Here is a 13,950-nt window from a genome sequence, read left to right on the forward strand (position 1 = left end):
CTGCAACAGGTTCGTCGCGACTCCTCGTCGAGCGCCGCGACATCTGCCTGCAGAATTGATCCGGAAAGTCTTCCGGAAGTGTCAAGCGATGTTTTTGCAAATCCGTGGAATTTTTAAGCGTATATTTTTCTAGATTTCTTTTTACCCACTTTGATGGAATTTGTGGCAATAATTGATAACGTTAGTGATAAGCTAAAGGACTGAAGGAGTGACGAAAGGAATGGCCCAGTCAATAAACCGGAGTGTTTCGGCACAGGAGAGTAATATTCAGGTGATGACCTTTTCCATTCAGGTTTTCCCAAAAAAACCCAGACATTTTTTCATTTCCCTGGGAAATTCTGAATGCAAAAATCTTGTTCTTGAGTTCTTTTAAAACATGAATTTTTTGTTACATGGAAAGACCTTGTTGACTAATCGTGATTTTCCCTTTTTAGGAGATGTCCAAGGAGGATGACTGCCACTTGGAGTCTCGCTATGAGTGCCCCATTTGCTACTACTGGCTAAACGAGCCCGTCTTGACCTCCTGCGGCCACCGCTTCTGCCGCAAGTGCATCACGTCGTGGCTGAAGAAGGAGACCGTGTGTCCGGTGGACAAGCAGTCGCTCTCCATGGAATCCGACATTTTCCCGGACAACTTCACGCGCCGCGAGATTCTGCAGATCAAAAAGCCCTGTCCCAACGCCACTTTCGGCTGTCTCACGAACGTTTCGCCCGTGGAAATGGATGCCCACGTCCTGATCTGCGAGTTTCGGCGTCGCACAACCAACTTCTCTTGCTACTTCGCGCGTTGCGGCTGCAAATTCACCGCCCCGACGCATGATGCGCTCGACGCTCACGTGAAGAGCGAGATGGCGCACCATCTGGAGCTGCTCATGGAAGCGTTTCTGCACAACAACACCCTGGAGTCCGAATCGCGTCTCTGGGACGCACCGATGAAGGCCAACGGCGGCCCTCCGGCTGCCTCCGATCTGGTGCGCTCCATGTACGAGCGGATCGTCGTCTTGGAGCAGAAGCAGCAGGAAATGTCGGCGAAGGTGGAGAAGATGCGCGAGCAGTTGAGCAAGACGTGCTCCCAGGCGGAAATCCAGGCAAAATACACCGACGGCGTGCTCGTGTGGCAGATCGGGCAGTTCCACAGCAAGATCAAAGCAATGAGTGCCAATCCCAACATCATGTTCTACAGCGGCGAGGCCTACACATCGCCGCACGGCTACAAATTCTGCGCCAGAGTGAACATTTCGCCAAAAGTGAAGGACTTCATTGGACTGCACGTGCACATGATGCAGTCTGAGAATGATTACCACCTGGATTGGCCCTTCAAGGGGCGCATTAGGATCAGCATGATTCATCCCAAGTAAGTGCTGTTCAGCTGCAAGTTGTGAGAAGTCGTTTTAATTGTGGTTTTTCCTCTGCAGGAACTTCTCAGAGTCCCAGATGGACACCATAATGTCTAAGCCAGAGATTCTGGCCTTCCACCGACCCACGCAGGAAGGCGTGAGCCCACGAGGCTTCGGCTTCCTGGAATACGCCTCGATCACAGACATTGAGCGACGCGGATTCATCTTCCGAGACACTTTGACCATCAAAATCCAGATAAATATCGTGTAGAAGGGATGCAGAGACTCACCGAGACATTCCTGATCGCAGTATTTATTTACAGTATCCATACTTGTTTAGTTGTCCGTCCTCCATTGAGATCCTCGGTGACTATCCTGGGTGCTGGAATCGTGTCCGGGCAGATCTGATTTTTTCTAGACACATTTTCCACCATTGTAGTGCCGAATATTGATGTAATTTGTGTATGTGTGGAAATAGAGGCGAGGTTTTGTGTAACCACTGGTGTGTCTAGTGCACCACGGGGCCCAGAGGCTCGCCTCGGATTGAGGAGAAGTCCAGCCGGCTGTCGATGGAGTCATCGATTTGGCCAATTACTGCAATATTATCGCCCCGAATGATGTGCAGACCCAGTACAACTTGCTCTATCCCATTGGTTGTTGAGAATACTCTCTCGTGCGACTCGTCCAGGATCACATTGATGGTTTGGTCAAAGCCTTTGAGGGTCCCCACAAAATTCCTCCCGTCAGAGGTGATGATAGAAACCGTGTTGTTTATGTAGGATTCCAGTCCTGAAGACATCTGACAAAGGGAAATCAATATCCAGTGGATTAAAGAACAATGTACTATTGTAAAATGAAAGGAAAAGCCTTACTTCTGTGAGAATTCGCGGATTTCCCGGGAAAACGTTCCTCGGAAGCTCTCAATCTTTGAGGTTATGAGGTGTTTGTTTGGCTTTTTTGACGGACCCGCTTGACGACCGTGTGGCGCCGCGCTACGGAAATAAATGGCATCAATGGAAGGTGGAGAAAAGTGATGCGTAGAAAAATTGTGAGAAAATTCGGCAGAAAGTGGAGAAGATTTGTGCAAGAGTAAGTGAAAAAGTACTTAAAAAGCCTTGGAGACAATGATTCGATACCTTTCAACGCGTCTTGTGCATCACGGACGAGTTTTATGGCGACACCAAAATCGACGACAGATTCACACGAAAATTGCGGAAAACTCCCGCAAAAGACGACAAAATGCACCCAAAACTGAGCAGGTAAGATGCTGGAGAAACTTTTCCGCAGATTGCATGCATTTGCAGAGCTCCCTAACTGATGCATTGCTTGATCTTCACAGGCAATCGTCAGATACCAGGAGCCCTTCCAGCGATACGGATTTTCCCGATTTGTCCTCCAGGCGAGGAGGCTTCTGCTGGACAATGTGGTGAACAGGACCTCCAGCAGCCCCCCTGTGGAATTACGCGCTCAATTGGTGAAGAGGTAAGCAGGATAGATCGAAAATATTTGGTAAGTGTAAAGTCTAAGCATCCGGGAATGTTTCAGATTCTTCTCAAACGATTCTGTGCCCGTCCTGGCCTTTGTGGGCATTGCAGCTGTATCCGAAGGGGCTGTGCTGCTCAAGGATGCCGAACTGGAGGAGACTTGCGTGAAAATCCGCGTGAGTAATATTGAGGATGTGTTTGGCTATTGCATAACCTCAATTTGTCAGCTGATCGATCCTGAAAGGTTTCCGAAACTTGATTGTTTGTGAATTTTTTGCAGGAAACCGTTGTGAAATTCCGCCCTTCCTGGGACGAGGAGGAGACTTCTGTGGGAAACACACCAATTGGGCTGGATGACTTGGAGATTGGAGCGCCCATTGCGAAGGGATGTTCAGCTGTTGTTCACGCTGCCGCCCTGAAGCGTCACAGCATGGATTCTGGCCAGAACCGCTCTTATCCACTAGCTCTGAAGATCATGTTCAACTACGACGTCCAGAGCAACGCCCTGGCGATCGTGAGAGCGATGTTCAGGGAAACCGTTCCGGCGAAGCATCGAGCTCTGGAAGTTGCTGGCTTTTGGCAGCATCTGGCGGATCAGGCGACTCTCCTTCCGCCTCATCCGAATGTGGTGTCTATGTTGGGAGTGTTTTGCGCTCAGATGCCAAATCTGGAGGGCGCTCGCACGCTCTATCCGTCGGCTTTGCCGCCGAGACTCCATGAATCCGGCTTTGGCAGAAATATGAGTCTCTTCCTGCTTATGAGACGCTATCACGCTAGTCTGGCGGACTTTCTGGCGTCAAAGGGAGGGAAAACCTCAACTAGATGGGCTCTGCTACTGTTCGCGCAGCTCCTGGAAGCCGTGACGCATCTGAATCGCTACGGAGTGGCGCACAGAGACCTGAAGTCGGACAACATCTTGATTGATGTGGGCGCCGATGGGACCCCAGGACTCGTTGTGGCTGACTTTGGGTGTTGTCTGGCTGATAAGAAGCACGGTCTGCGCGTACCTTATCCCACGGCAGAGATTGACAAGGGCGGCAACACAGCTCTGATGGCTCCCGAGATAATCACCCAGAATCCAGGGACTTTCGCCACGCTAGACTACACGAAAGCCGATCTGTGGACTTCTGGGGCGATCGCGTATGAGATCTTCGGCATGGCCAATCCCTTCTACAATACCCAACTGAAGAGCTACTCCTACAGAGACGAAGATCTGCCGGCACTGGATGACGATGTGCCGCTGATTGTGAAGAAGCTGGTGGGAAATCTCCTGCAGAGGAATCCTAAGAAGGTGAGAGAGTCTGAATTTAGCGATCTTTCGCGGTGTTCTCACAGAAGTATGTCTCTTGCAGCGACTGAGTGCCGATGTGGCCGCCAATGTGATGCAACTGTTCCTCTGGGCTCCGTCCTCCTGGCTGCGCTCCTCTGCCAGCGCTCCTGCCCACTCGGAGATCCTCCAGTGGCTGCTCTGTCTCACATCGAAGGTCCTGTATGAGAATGCAATGGATTCGCGCGGCCAGAGGAGTGCGCAGTTCACGGAGTACTTCCTCATCTCCAGCTTTCTGGTCAGGGCGAGTCTCAGGCGCATCGAGAAGGCGTTGCTCTGGATTCGACGCGTCGTGGCGGAGGAACAGCTCGAGGATGAGGAGATTAAGGTGTGATTTCTTCTATTTAACCCGCGGTTTTGATGGTCTTTAAGAAATGAGAAGGCATTGCAAAAAGTGCCCCAAAATATATATATATTATTTTCCCTAAAAAATGTACACAAGTTCTCAACAAATGCAAGGATGAACGTCCGAGCGATAACAGGTGTTTTATTAAACAGATTCTGAAGGATTTTCGCGTGTGGGCGCCTTTTTGGTATGAATTCGTTGTGTATTTTGTGGATTTTATTGATAAATGATTTTCACCATTCATAATAGACAAACTTATAACACTAAATTGTAAAAATATTGCACTTTTTCAGCTAGAGAAAAACATGTCTGCATAAATTTCACTACCCAAGAATCTGTCCTGAGTGAATTTGAGCTAAAAACCTACCATGAAAACAGTGCCCAAGAAGGCGCCCACTTAATGCGCGTCAGAAGATGAGCTTCCGCACGGAGTCCAGGACGCACGTGGCCAGGTAAATGACGCTAAGCAGGGCCACGCTGATGGATAGCCAGCCCATCACTGTGCACTCCGTGCCGGTGGCTCGGACGGCCTGGAGACCCTTCCAGCCGCCCTTGGCCTCCAGCCAAGCCATCAAATCCTCTTCCACGACGTGACCGAAGACCTCCACGAGCCTGGGCAGGGCTTCTGAGCGGCCCAGACGCACGCAGTCCAACGCTACACCGCCCAACACGGCGCAGAAGGAGATGACACGCGCCCAGGAGGCGCCGCCACGGAATAACTCCTTGGCCACCTCGGCCAGGAGGACGGAAAGCGTCTCAGCCTCTGGCAAATCACCCCAGGCGCGTGACAGCTGGCGCCCTACGTTGCTGTATACGCGCGGATGCATCCTCTCCAGCTCCTCGCCGAGCTGCAAAGGCACGGAGTGTCAGAGGAATTCACGGAAAAACGGGCAGATGAAATCTTACCCCGTTCATGATGGGGAACACATCTCGGATGACGGAGTTTGTGGCCGGAGAGTCGATGGTGATGGTTCTCAGGCGCTGGATGACCTTCCGATTGAGGGCTCCGGATCGCTTGAGTCGGAAACGGATGTACTGCAAACAGAGACACTTTCCCTGCAAAAGTGGAGAGAGAAAGACACCTGTTGAATGCCTTGGGAAATGCGCGCGCTTTTCGCACACTCGCGCCCAAAATAGCCCATTTTCCACCGGCGCCGAGTGAGAATAATCCAATCAAATTGGTGTGTTGGCTGTGCTGGGCAGGAAGTGGCATGTGGAGAGTGTCTTTTAGCACCTCTTCACAAGGTTAAAGTAAACATCTGTGGATGAGATGCCTTGTTTTTTACGCCCAGGCGCACCTTCTTCTACCACTTGAGGCTGCTTTTCCCAACTCCTGCCACTCAAATCCGGGGGAAATTCCTCTGGGACACCACGCCACATACCTGTGCAATAATATCCTGCGGTGAGACCATCAAATAATCCACTTTTTTCCGCTTTTTCCATTCTCCCGGAGCGCAAGACGAAAATTCGTGATAGTCACTCATACAAACGATGTCACTTCTCGTTCGCCTACGCGGCGCAGTGGAGGGGAATGGCGCTGCGATCAGTCGCGTGGAGATAATTTTTTTTCATAAAAATAACGACCATTCGCTAAAGTCTTTTTACTTGGGAATTCCGGCTACAGTCATTGTGAGTCGGGAAAGAGGAAATGTCCCACGAATTTGATGATGAAGATGAACACACAAATGCCCAAGATGCATCCCAGACCCAGGGCAATCCACTCTAGGACGCTCAGCTCGGTGGTTCCGGAGGGATTCACGTGATAACTAAGACCCATCTGCAAAGAGAGATTGTTCTGCATAAGCGGAATATGGGTTTTCTTCGAATTATAGATTTCTCACCCATCCACCGTTATCGTTGATCCATGGCACCAGCTCGTCCTCAATCACCTCCGCGACGCCCTCCACGAGCCTCGGCAGGTAGTCTGAGTGCCCCTGACGGACACAATCCACAGCCAATCCGCCCGCCATCGCGAACAGCGAGATCACTTTGGCCCACGTGATGTCGGTGCGGAAGAGATCACGCGCCACGGCGCTCATGAGACAGGGCGCGGCCTCTTCCGAGGGCAATTCGCCACCAGGATTCCTGGAGATCTGTCTGGCCACGCCGCTGTACACCCGCGGATGCATCCTCTCGAGCTCCTCACCCACGTAGTTCAGCGCCGGGAACACTTCCCGGATCACCTCGATTGAGGACGTGCCCAGGATGCTCCGAACGCGCTGCAGGCCCAGTTTGCGCGTGAACACACCCGCTCGCTTCAGGCGGCTGCGCACGTACTGGTAGCACAGACACCTGCCCTGCGTGATGATGTCGTGACTGGGAATCGGCGGCGCCTTCCAGCCGATTGTGTTGGACAGTTTCCGCGTGACTACGTCGCTCACGTTGCTGAGGCGCCGGCGTGCGGAGGAAGCCGCCCCGACGGCCGGATCGACGGCCAAGAGATTAGATGTGAGATTGGCGGGAAAGCTGAACTTTCGCTTGGTCGGCGGAGGAGTTGCTAGGCGATCGGGATAGGAGGCTTCCAAGGGGGTTTTGCCAGACATTTCGGCTCAGAGACGCGCGCTGGAAAGGAAGAAGCAAGATAAGAAGAATGCGTGATCTTATTTGCTTGAGTCACATTTTTGGAGTGATCTTCTCTTGATTGATCACTCCATCAAAGATCTGTGATCACCAAAAGAAGTCAGCGAACAAGCAATTTGTAAGATAATCCGCAATCTTGGTACTTTATTTTGCAAAAGCTCCACTAAAAAGTGCTCGCAAGTGATTTTATAGTTTTCTGGCTCGTGCTGATCACCAAAGATCATTCTAATAAGGCGTCTCTGGCACGATCAGTGGAATTTTAATTGCTTCATTGACAACATCACTCGCGATCGCGCCATTTCTTATACTCTCTGCGCATTAAACCTTTTTCTTCCACAATCATTTTCTCACAGCGCGGATAAAAGAGAAATTAATTGCTGCATCGACACTTGAACATGTCGTGATAGCTCTCAATCTTGCCATCACGATTTTGTCACATTTATTTTGAGTGTATAAAATTGCGGATTGAATTAATTTTTGGTCAGTCTATCGTGATCACTTGAGATGATGATTTTGGTGATCTTTTTGGTGATTGTGCAAGTTTCTGGCTTCGTTTACCCACCGCAAGAGATCATAATCAATCGGGATGAGACTTCAGGACTCTATTTACCAGTGAACAGTGCTTCTGCGTCCCTGAAAATGACTCTGAAGGAGTTGAAATGCTGCTCGGGAGGATTTTTCCGCGCCAGAATTCAAATGAAGTCATCTCTTCCCGCCCTGCCTTCCATAGACAGTGCTTTCCCATTAAATAACTGCCATGTGAGGATCTTTGGAGATCAACTGAGGATTGAGATTCCGGGACAGAATTTCCAGGAATGCGGAGTGTCTAATTGTGGAGAAAATCTTTGTCTCAGGATGAGATTCCCTCACGTGAAAGGGTTGAAAACTGCCTCAGACGGTCTTTTGACCCTGAAATGTCGCCCTCAAAAGCCTTTGGTGACTCAGAATCAAATTCTGAGACTGTCTGTGGAGGAGAATCAGGTCAGAAGGGATTCTTCAGTGATTGAGGGCGGCAGTCAGATGCTCTTTAGAAGCCAAATGGGCCTCTTCAAGAGGAACAGACTAGATGGAAGCTTCTCAGAAGCTCTGACTGAAGGAGGAGAAGTTCTTTTGGGAGAACCACTAATGCTGAAAGCACAAGTCAGGCCAGAAGATGGTATTTTCAATTGAATTTTCCAGATAAAATGAACTTTTATAGGTGATTCCATATTAATTTCAGGATGGAATTTCACAGGAATGTCTGATATTTCTCTGTCCAGACTTTCTCCGGCTGGCGAGATTCTCCACTCCGCAAATCTGATCACTCGAGAAGGATGCGTGAATCCTGCCATGAGAAGTATTTGCTCAGAAAACCCCTCTTTTGATCCTCCTCTTGGCCAGAAGTTGAGATTCAAGGCCGCCAGCTTTCCTGGAATGATTTCTGGGGAGGAAATCGTGCTGAATGTCAGGCTATATGCTTGTCTGAATCCCAGAGATTGTCTTCCGGTGAGTTTGGAGGAATTCTAAATGTCCTGACCAGTGTAAATTATGGTAAAATCTTTCAGAATCTGACCAAGTGTCGCTCTAGAATCAAGAGAAGCTTCAAAGACTCTCAATTTGAAGAATCGAGGATTTCCTTTAGAGTCACTCTTCCGAATGGCCAGGAAATTGCGAGTGAATCTCAAATGAATGCTCTAATTCCAATCTTCGGCATCAGCGGTCTGGCCATTCTCTGCTTCGGATGCTTTCTCAGCATTGCTGTTCTCTGGCGAAGGAGATCCCGGACAGGCTTTCTGGCTAGCCGGCGCCCTAGTCTTTGACCCTATTTGCTGAACAATACAGTGTAATGCATTCAGAACTAATTGGACATTGTTTGCACTCATGTGATCCTTATCTGTGGTGGTGACACCTCGTGAAAATCACGCAATTGTGCAGAAAACGACCAATTATGGTGATTATTTTACGCTAAAGCATCCACGGAATGCCCACAGCCGACCACCTTTTTCCATAATTAATAATTAGCTCTGCCGTACTTGAAATGAATAATTGATGTACTCTTGCGGTGGCGAAGAAAAGGTGCCCAGATGTTGCCGTTGCGGCCCCGCGATCGACAACATCAAAGACGTTCAGCAACAGTGGGAGAAAACCGTCGCGAATGTCGACTGATCGACATTTCTTGCATTTTTAGCATACTATTTCATGGAATAGTAATGAATTTGCCCACCAATTGCCTCATATGCAGAATTTCACAAGAGATCCTCGAGTGTGTGAAAAAATATTGAGGGGGATTTATTGTTGATCTGAATTTTTTTTTTTACAATACACAGAGAAGTAAGAAAATCTGACCTATTATTACTCTTTCTTTATGAAAATTCATATAAAATAATTCTTTTCAGTTTATCATATTAATCTTTTTGTTTAGATAAATATTGTTAGATTTCATTTAGTGACAATGAGTTTTCAACAAATGAGGGAAAATTATTCTATTCACTAGTATTAAAATCATTACAGATAACTTATGTAAAAATCATCAATCAATCTGACGAACGTCTGGTGAACTGTTGACGATCATCCCTATAATTTCAATGGCGTAACGATAGATCAAATCTGTGACAGGCACAGCGCGATGATGGGCATGGAAAAGGCAGCAAATATAAATTTTCCCCGCCATATTTTCCTCACTTCTCGCACATAAATCACGTACACTTTTGATCGGCGCGGCGAAAGAGTCAACTGGGAGTCTCCACCTCTTTTGCGATCGTGTGTTGCTTTTAATTATCAGTGCCTGAGTCACGCTATGCACTAAATCACATCTAATGCTGGACAGATTTGTAATACAAAAATTCCGTCCGATTATCCGTGCTTCCCTTTTCCACCAAAAGGGGGAGGACACGATTGCAAATCACGTGCAATTAATTGACGATTGCATTCTATCAGCGGCAAATTAGTTTGCCGTATTGGAAAAAAAGCATCTCACGATCGCCGAGTGGTGATCTTAATACCTTTGATGGCTCTAATACATGATCATTGGGTGGTTTTTATCGTTTTCTAAGTGGCCTCGGCAAACTGTCAAGAGCCCCTCGGGGCAGTTTATCATCTCATTTGCCATCGCACATCGTTTACCTTTGCGCCTCGAGAGCCGGAAGATCGACATCAACCCGTGATCAGGCAACATTGTTGATCGCAGAGGAGAGATTGTGACTCGGCGAAGATCGCCGAAAAAAGTCAAATACGTTGAGGAAGTTTATCAAGCGACAGAAACTATTAAAACATATACGATCACTTAATTTCGGTGTAAATATTGGTTTTCTGCGCGATGACGTCCGTTTCGGCCTCTGGAGCTCAGGTGAATCACACTGAAAAGATTTGCCGTGCTTCAGAGTGGTGCCGATGATAGATTTCTGATCATCGCTCAAGTGAATTTTGCTTGATGATCTCTTATCATTGATCTAGAGTTGCCTCTCACGTCACGGATTTTCAACACACAATCGGTCGATCGATGGTAAATTGAGGAAGCCACCGAATGTTGAATTACTCAAGAACAACCGGCGAGTCAATACAGAACCACACGTAAATTCAACCCGATCATTTGCATAATAACGAATTGATTCTCCAATTGCACCTCTGGCATCGAATATCGCCACGATCGCGCACTGCAATGTGATCTTCCGTTGATCATCAATCTCAGTCCAATGTATCCAATTGCGAGGAAAGCGCTTCTTGCATGCGCAATTAAAGGAGGCAAGCCAAGGGGGAGATAATATGCCTTAAATCTGTACACAACTTCCTGACGGATTCCTGCAGTATTTTTAATACTTCAGACACTTTTGAACGTTCTTAAAGGCATTTTTCATCTCTAGTTAGACTCCTTCAACTGTTTATTACTCACTTTTCTAACTTATCACAATATAATACAAACTTAAACACAAATTTGATGATTTTTAGGGTTATTTAATCAGTAGAAGCTGTTTTTAATCAATCACATTACCTAGAAAAAGGAATAAAATTGATTTCTTTCAGCAAAATAATTCAGAGAATACCTCAATTTGGTGAAACAGAAGAACCGTAAGAACTGTACACCACTTCCGAGCATAATATCTGCCCCTTGAGGTAAACAACTCGCCAGAAGGGATCACTTTTGGGGATCAATTTAAAACTATTTCACCAGTAATTTGCATACAAAAACATATTGTTCGCTGCGATATTTTCTGTCCACTGTCGATCGCGTGGTGAGAATACTGATGAGGAGGCATGTGGCCAAGGCAAAGCAGGTCAGAGGGAGGAATAAATCGTGCTTGAGGAGAGTGCAAAAGAATGCGATCCTCAAGGGAAATTGCAATCGTGACGGGTTCACTAATTGATATCGCGAGAGTTCTTGGACGCGCGCGCGCGTTCCCACCCACAAAGAGGGAGAAAAAGCGCGTGGAAGGTCACATAACAATGCAAAGAGTCACTCACCAGCATTTTAATCTCGCCGTCACGAGTGATCTGTTGGCCGAGGTGCGCGAAAGAGAGGCGCAATCAGGTGTGCGAGCGGCGCAGAAGCACCTCAATCTAATAAGACACACGCGACAAACTCTCTCACACATCTTCCGCGGATCTTTTTAGCGATCTGGCGATGTTGCGTGGAAAAATGATTGATTTTCTCAGAATTTTTGAGAGATTTTCTCTCTGATGAATTCACTTAGCACGGATTCGCAATTAAAAGCAATTAAGATGTTGGGGATTCTCTGTAATTTTCTTTCCCAGTGCCGAAAAGGTGATCTTCTCACGATCGAGACGAAGGATGGCAGAATGAGAGATGGAAGAGAATTGTTCTTGTGCAGATTTTGACGATTCTGAATTTACAGCAAGAGATCCAGATTAAAGAGTCTGCGAATAATATTCACACTGTCCTTCACTTATCAGACATTTAGTGTAATCATCGGTTCAGCTTGAGGTAATAATAATTAGAAAATCATGGTGAAAAACGTGAGTCTGTGATCATCAAAGGCAGTAAGATTGGTCAAACTTAGAACTGAACAAGTCATTTGTGATATAATGGCTCACTTATTCCCACTTAGTATGTCAATAACTTATTTTAGGCTCTTGCATTCTAAGAAAAACCCGTGAAATGCTTTCCTGGAAAAAAAGATACATTTAGAGCGTCAGCGAAGGCAAATTGATTTCACTAATTTATCACTTAATATTCAATGAGTAAGGCAATGCCAATTAGATGCACGAAACAATGTGGAATAATGTTCTATAGTCTAATTCTGGAAAGGATATTAATGCATCCGCTAAGTGTTAAGAAAATGCGATACATTTCGACTTTTTTTTTAAATAAAGAGACAGAGTTTTTACCATGATGAAGCAGAGACTTGAAAATTCAAGTGACAATTTTATCTATCCTATAATTAATTTCCTTGTGTGAAATGTTTAGCATTTTTAAATAGATCCATTTACAAATTTTCATGTTATTGTGTAGTTTTTTCTATTGTCTGTGTGTTGAATTGAAAGATAAGAGCTCTCATCTCTCTCGAAATACACGAATTCTGCATCGTTTTCCCTTCATGTTGTGACCGCAGTGACCGCAAATGCGCTTGAGAAGCATGATTTAGAGAGAAAAGGGAATCTAATTTAATGACTGCTTTGCCAAAGTACGTTTTAATGAATGAAAGTGCCTTCAAAGCAATGCTGTCGTACACAAATGAAAATGTACAACTTCACTTTCAGCAATTACAAATGATTTCTATATGAAAACACTTCTGGGTGAAGATTTTGCTGTGTTTCAACAGTGCGAATATAATTCGTCTCCATCGCTAATGCTGGATAAATTGTGCGAATTATTGCGCTAATAGCGTTTCACATTGCTTTTTTTCATCATCTGATGAGGAGCGGGAAAAAAGCGCGCCAAAAGACTGGAAGTCGAACAAATTGTGGTGTTCACTGTTAAATTTATTCAATTGAAAAACCGTGTGTGTTTGCTCTTGAGCAATTGACTCAGTTGGTGGCTTGAGTTTCTATTTCCCCGCAGCTCAAGTCTTTTCCCATTCACGCACTTGCCGGCAAAGGGACAACGCGGCAAAGTGGAAAATAAAGAGTTTTGCGGGTGTGAGAAAATATGGGCTTATCGCGCGTCCGCGGAGAGTAAATCGATAAAAAGATATATTCATTATCATATTCGAGATAACAAATGGTAATGAGAGTGTTTTCTACTACTCACCATGCAAAATATAGAATTGAGAGTGTCTGGGATGTTTTTCCTCGTCGTCGACAAATGTGGGATTTATTGCTTTTCGCAACTTCTCTTTCTCTTTTCCACCTTTTTTTCTCACAGCAAATTCCTCATATCGTGCAATTGTTTTTCACCTTAAATCACCACAAAATGCACAATGCAAGAGAGTCTGGAATGCAGCTTTTCTTTGGTTTCACTGTGCACAAAAATCAATGGCGACAAATTATGCTGGGCTTTCTAGGTGGGCTCTTGAGACTTTCCGGGTCAAGAATCGCACATTTTGAGCCACTTGTGAAGCCAGCGAGACTTCAGCAGATCAGCTGGATGTTCACTCCTCGGAGAATCACCGCACACTGAACAGACGTGGCTTGAATCACTTCTGCTCGAGTGATTGTTCGCCAGAGGCGCACTTGAGACTCTCTCAAGGGGTTCATCAACTCAGTCAATTGGTGGACTTTGCCATGGACGTGAGAATGCCGCGATAGGGTGCCTTTGCGATTGATTTCGGTCGATGGAGAGTTATTTTGGGGCTTTTGTCACGCAGAAAATCAGCCCATCATTTTTGGCTGAGTGATTTTGAATAAGAAATCCTAATTTGGAATTTTACCCCAAATTGTCTAAAGCTTTGTCAAGTGTTAAATTGCAAGTTGATTTAAAGTGTGTGAATAGAATTGTTTTTG

General features: G+C 46.4%; 6 protein-coding genes across 6 annotated transcripts; 3 read left to right on the plus strand and 3 right to left on the minus strand.

Annotated features, from left to right (window-relative positions):
* The first annotated feature begins 65 nt into the window (after nucleotides 1-65).
* LOC132256452 (TNF receptor-associated factor 6-B) lies at nucleotides 66-1,619 on the plus strand. The gene is made up of 3 exons (XM_059752878.1): nucleotides 66-271; nucleotides 435-1,354; nucleotides 1,416-1,619. Exons 1-3 carry the CDS (start codon nucleotides 221-223, stop codon nucleotides 1,606-1,608), a joined length of 1,164 nt encoding a protein of 387 aa, XP_059608861.1. The 5' UTR covers nucleotides 66-220; the 3' UTR covers nucleotides 1,609-1,619.
* Nucleotides 1,620-1,634: 15 nt separating this feature from the next.
* On the minus strand, nucleotides 1,635-2,283 carry LOC132256455 (U6 snRNA-associated Sm-like protein LSm8). The gene is made up of 2 exons (XM_059752882.1): nucleotides 2,210-2,283; nucleotides 1,635-2,136 (listed from the first exon to the last, which is right to left on the minus strand). Exon 2 carries the CDS (start codon nucleotides 2,134-2,136, stop codon nucleotides 1,846-1,848), a length of 291 nt encoding a protein of 96 aa, XP_059608865.1. The 5' UTR covers nucleotides 2,210-2,283; the 3' UTR covers nucleotides 1,635-1,845.
* Nucleotides 2,284-2,313: 30 nt separating this feature from the next.
* Nucleotides 2,314-4,627, plus strand: LOC132256451 (serine/threonine-protein kinase Pink1, mitochondrial). The gene is made up of 5 exons (XM_059752877.1): nucleotides 2,314-2,596; nucleotides 2,677-2,819; nucleotides 2,883-2,997; nucleotides 3,102-4,112; nucleotides 4,174-4,627. The coding sequence occupies exons 1-5, from the start codon at nucleotides 2,462-2,464 to the stop codon at nucleotides 4,480-4,482; spliced, it is 1,713 nt and encodes a 570-aa protein (XP_059608860.1). The 5' UTR covers nucleotides 2,314-2,461; the 3' UTR covers nucleotides 4,483-4,627.
* A 100-nt stretch (nucleotides 4,628-4,727) lies between these two features.
* Nucleotides 4,728-6,057, minus strand: LOC132256454 (bcl-2-related ovarian killer protein homolog B-like). Its single transcript, XM_059752881.1, has 3 exons — nucleotides 5,877-6,057; nucleotides 5,401-5,550; nucleotides 4,728-5,342 (listed from the first exon to the last, which is right to left on the minus strand). Exons 1-3 carry the CDS (start codon nucleotides 5,976-5,978, stop codon nucleotides 4,902-4,904), a joined length of 693 nt encoding a protein of 230 aa, XP_059608864.1. The 5' UTR covers nucleotides 5,979-6,057; the 3' UTR covers nucleotides 4,728-4,901.
* A 4-nt stretch (nucleotides 6,058-6,061) lies between these two features.
* On the minus strand, nucleotides 6,062-13,605 carry LOC132256453 (bcl-2-related ovarian killer protein). Its single transcript, XM_059752879.1, has 3 exons — nucleotides 13,259-13,605; nucleotides 6,336-7,056; nucleotides 6,062-6,271 (listed from the first exon to the last, which is right to left on the minus strand). The coding sequence occupies exons 2-3, from the start codon at nucleotides 7,035-7,037 to the stop codon at nucleotides 6,119-6,121; spliced, it is 855 nt and encodes a 284-aa protein (XP_059608862.1). The 5' UTR covers nucleotides 7,038-7,056; nucleotides 13,259-13,605; the 3' UTR covers nucleotides 6,062-6,118.
* On the plus strand, nucleotides 7,582-8,873 carry LOC132265855 (uncharacterized). Its single transcript, XM_059766641.1, has 3 exons — nucleotides 7,582-8,230; nucleotides 8,294-8,559; nucleotides 8,619-8,873. The coding sequence occupies exons 1-3, from the start codon at nucleotides 7,582-7,584 to the stop codon at nucleotides 8,871-8,873; spliced, it is 1,170 nt and encodes a 389-aa protein (XP_059622624.1).
* Nucleotides 13,606-13,950: the final 345 nt, after the last annotated feature.

This window comes from Phlebotomus argentipes, unplaced genomic scaffold, assembly GCF_947086385.1.
Source record: "Phlebotomus argentipes unplaced genomic scaffold, Phlebotomus argentipes genome assembly contig_5, whole genome shotgun sequence".
Taxonomy (NCBI): domain Eukaryota; kingdom Metazoa; phylum Arthropoda; class Insecta; order Diptera; family Psychodidae; genus Phlebotomus; species Phlebotomus argentipes.

Coding starts and splice junctions, on each gene's coding strand:
- LOC132265855 (XM_059766641.1), top strand. CDS start 7,582: ATGATTTTGGTGATCTTTTTGGTGATTGTGCAAGTTTCTGGCTTCGTT. Junction 8,231..8,293: donor ACAAGTCAGGCCAGAAGATG/GTATTTTCAATT, acceptor TATTAATTTCAG/GATGGAATTTCACAGGAATG. Junction 8,560..8,618: donor ATCCCAGAGATTGTCTTCCG/GTGAGTTTGGAG, acceptor AAAATCTTTCAG/AATCTGACCAAGTGTCGCTC.
- LOC132256454 (XM_059752881.1), bottom strand. CDS start 5,978: ATGAGTGACTATCACGAATTTTCGTCTTGCGCTCCGGGAGAATGGAAA. Junction 5,551..5,876: donor CGCAGGATATTATTGCACAG/GTATGTGGCGTG, acceptor CCACTTTTGCAG/GGAAAGTGTCTCTGTTTGCA. Junction 5,343..5,400: donor TGTTCCCCATCATGAACGGG/GTAAGATTTCAT, acceptor GTGCCTTTGCAG/CTCGGCGAGGAGCTGGAGAG.
- LOC132256453 (XM_059752879.1), bottom strand. CDS start 7,037: ATGTCTGGCAAAACCCCCTTGGAAGCCTCCTATCCCGATCGCCTAGCA. Junction 6,272..6,335: donor TCAACGATAACGGTGGATGG/GTGAGAAATCTA, acceptor CTCTCTTTGCAG/ATGGGTCTTAGTTATCACGT.
- LOC132256455 (XM_059752882.1), bottom strand. CDS start 2,136: ATGTCTTCAGGACTGGAATCCTACATAAACAACACGGTTTCTATCATC.
- LOC132256451 (XM_059752877.1), top strand. CDS start 2,462: ATGATTCGATACCTTTCAACGCGTCTTGTGCATCACGGACGAGTTTTA. Junction 2,597..2,676: donor ATGCACCCAAAACTGAGCAG/GTAAGATGCTGG, acceptor TGATCTTCACAG/GCAATCGTCAGATACCAGGA. Junction 4,113..4,173: donor TGCAGAGGAATCCTAAGAAG/GTGAGAGAGTCT, acceptor TGTCTCTTGCAG/CGACTGAGTGCCGATGTGGC.
- LOC132256452 (XM_059752878.1), top strand. CDS start 221: ATGGCCCAGTCAATAAACCGGAGTGTTTCGGCACAGGAGAGTAATATT. Junction 272..434: donor CACAGGAGAGTAATATTCAG/GTGATGACCTTT, acceptor TTCCCTTTTTAG/GAGATGTCCAAGGAGGATGA. Junction 1,355..1,415: donor ATCAGCATGATTCATCCCAA/GTAAGTGCTGTT, acceptor TTTCCTCTGCAG/GAACTTCTCAGAGTCCCAGA.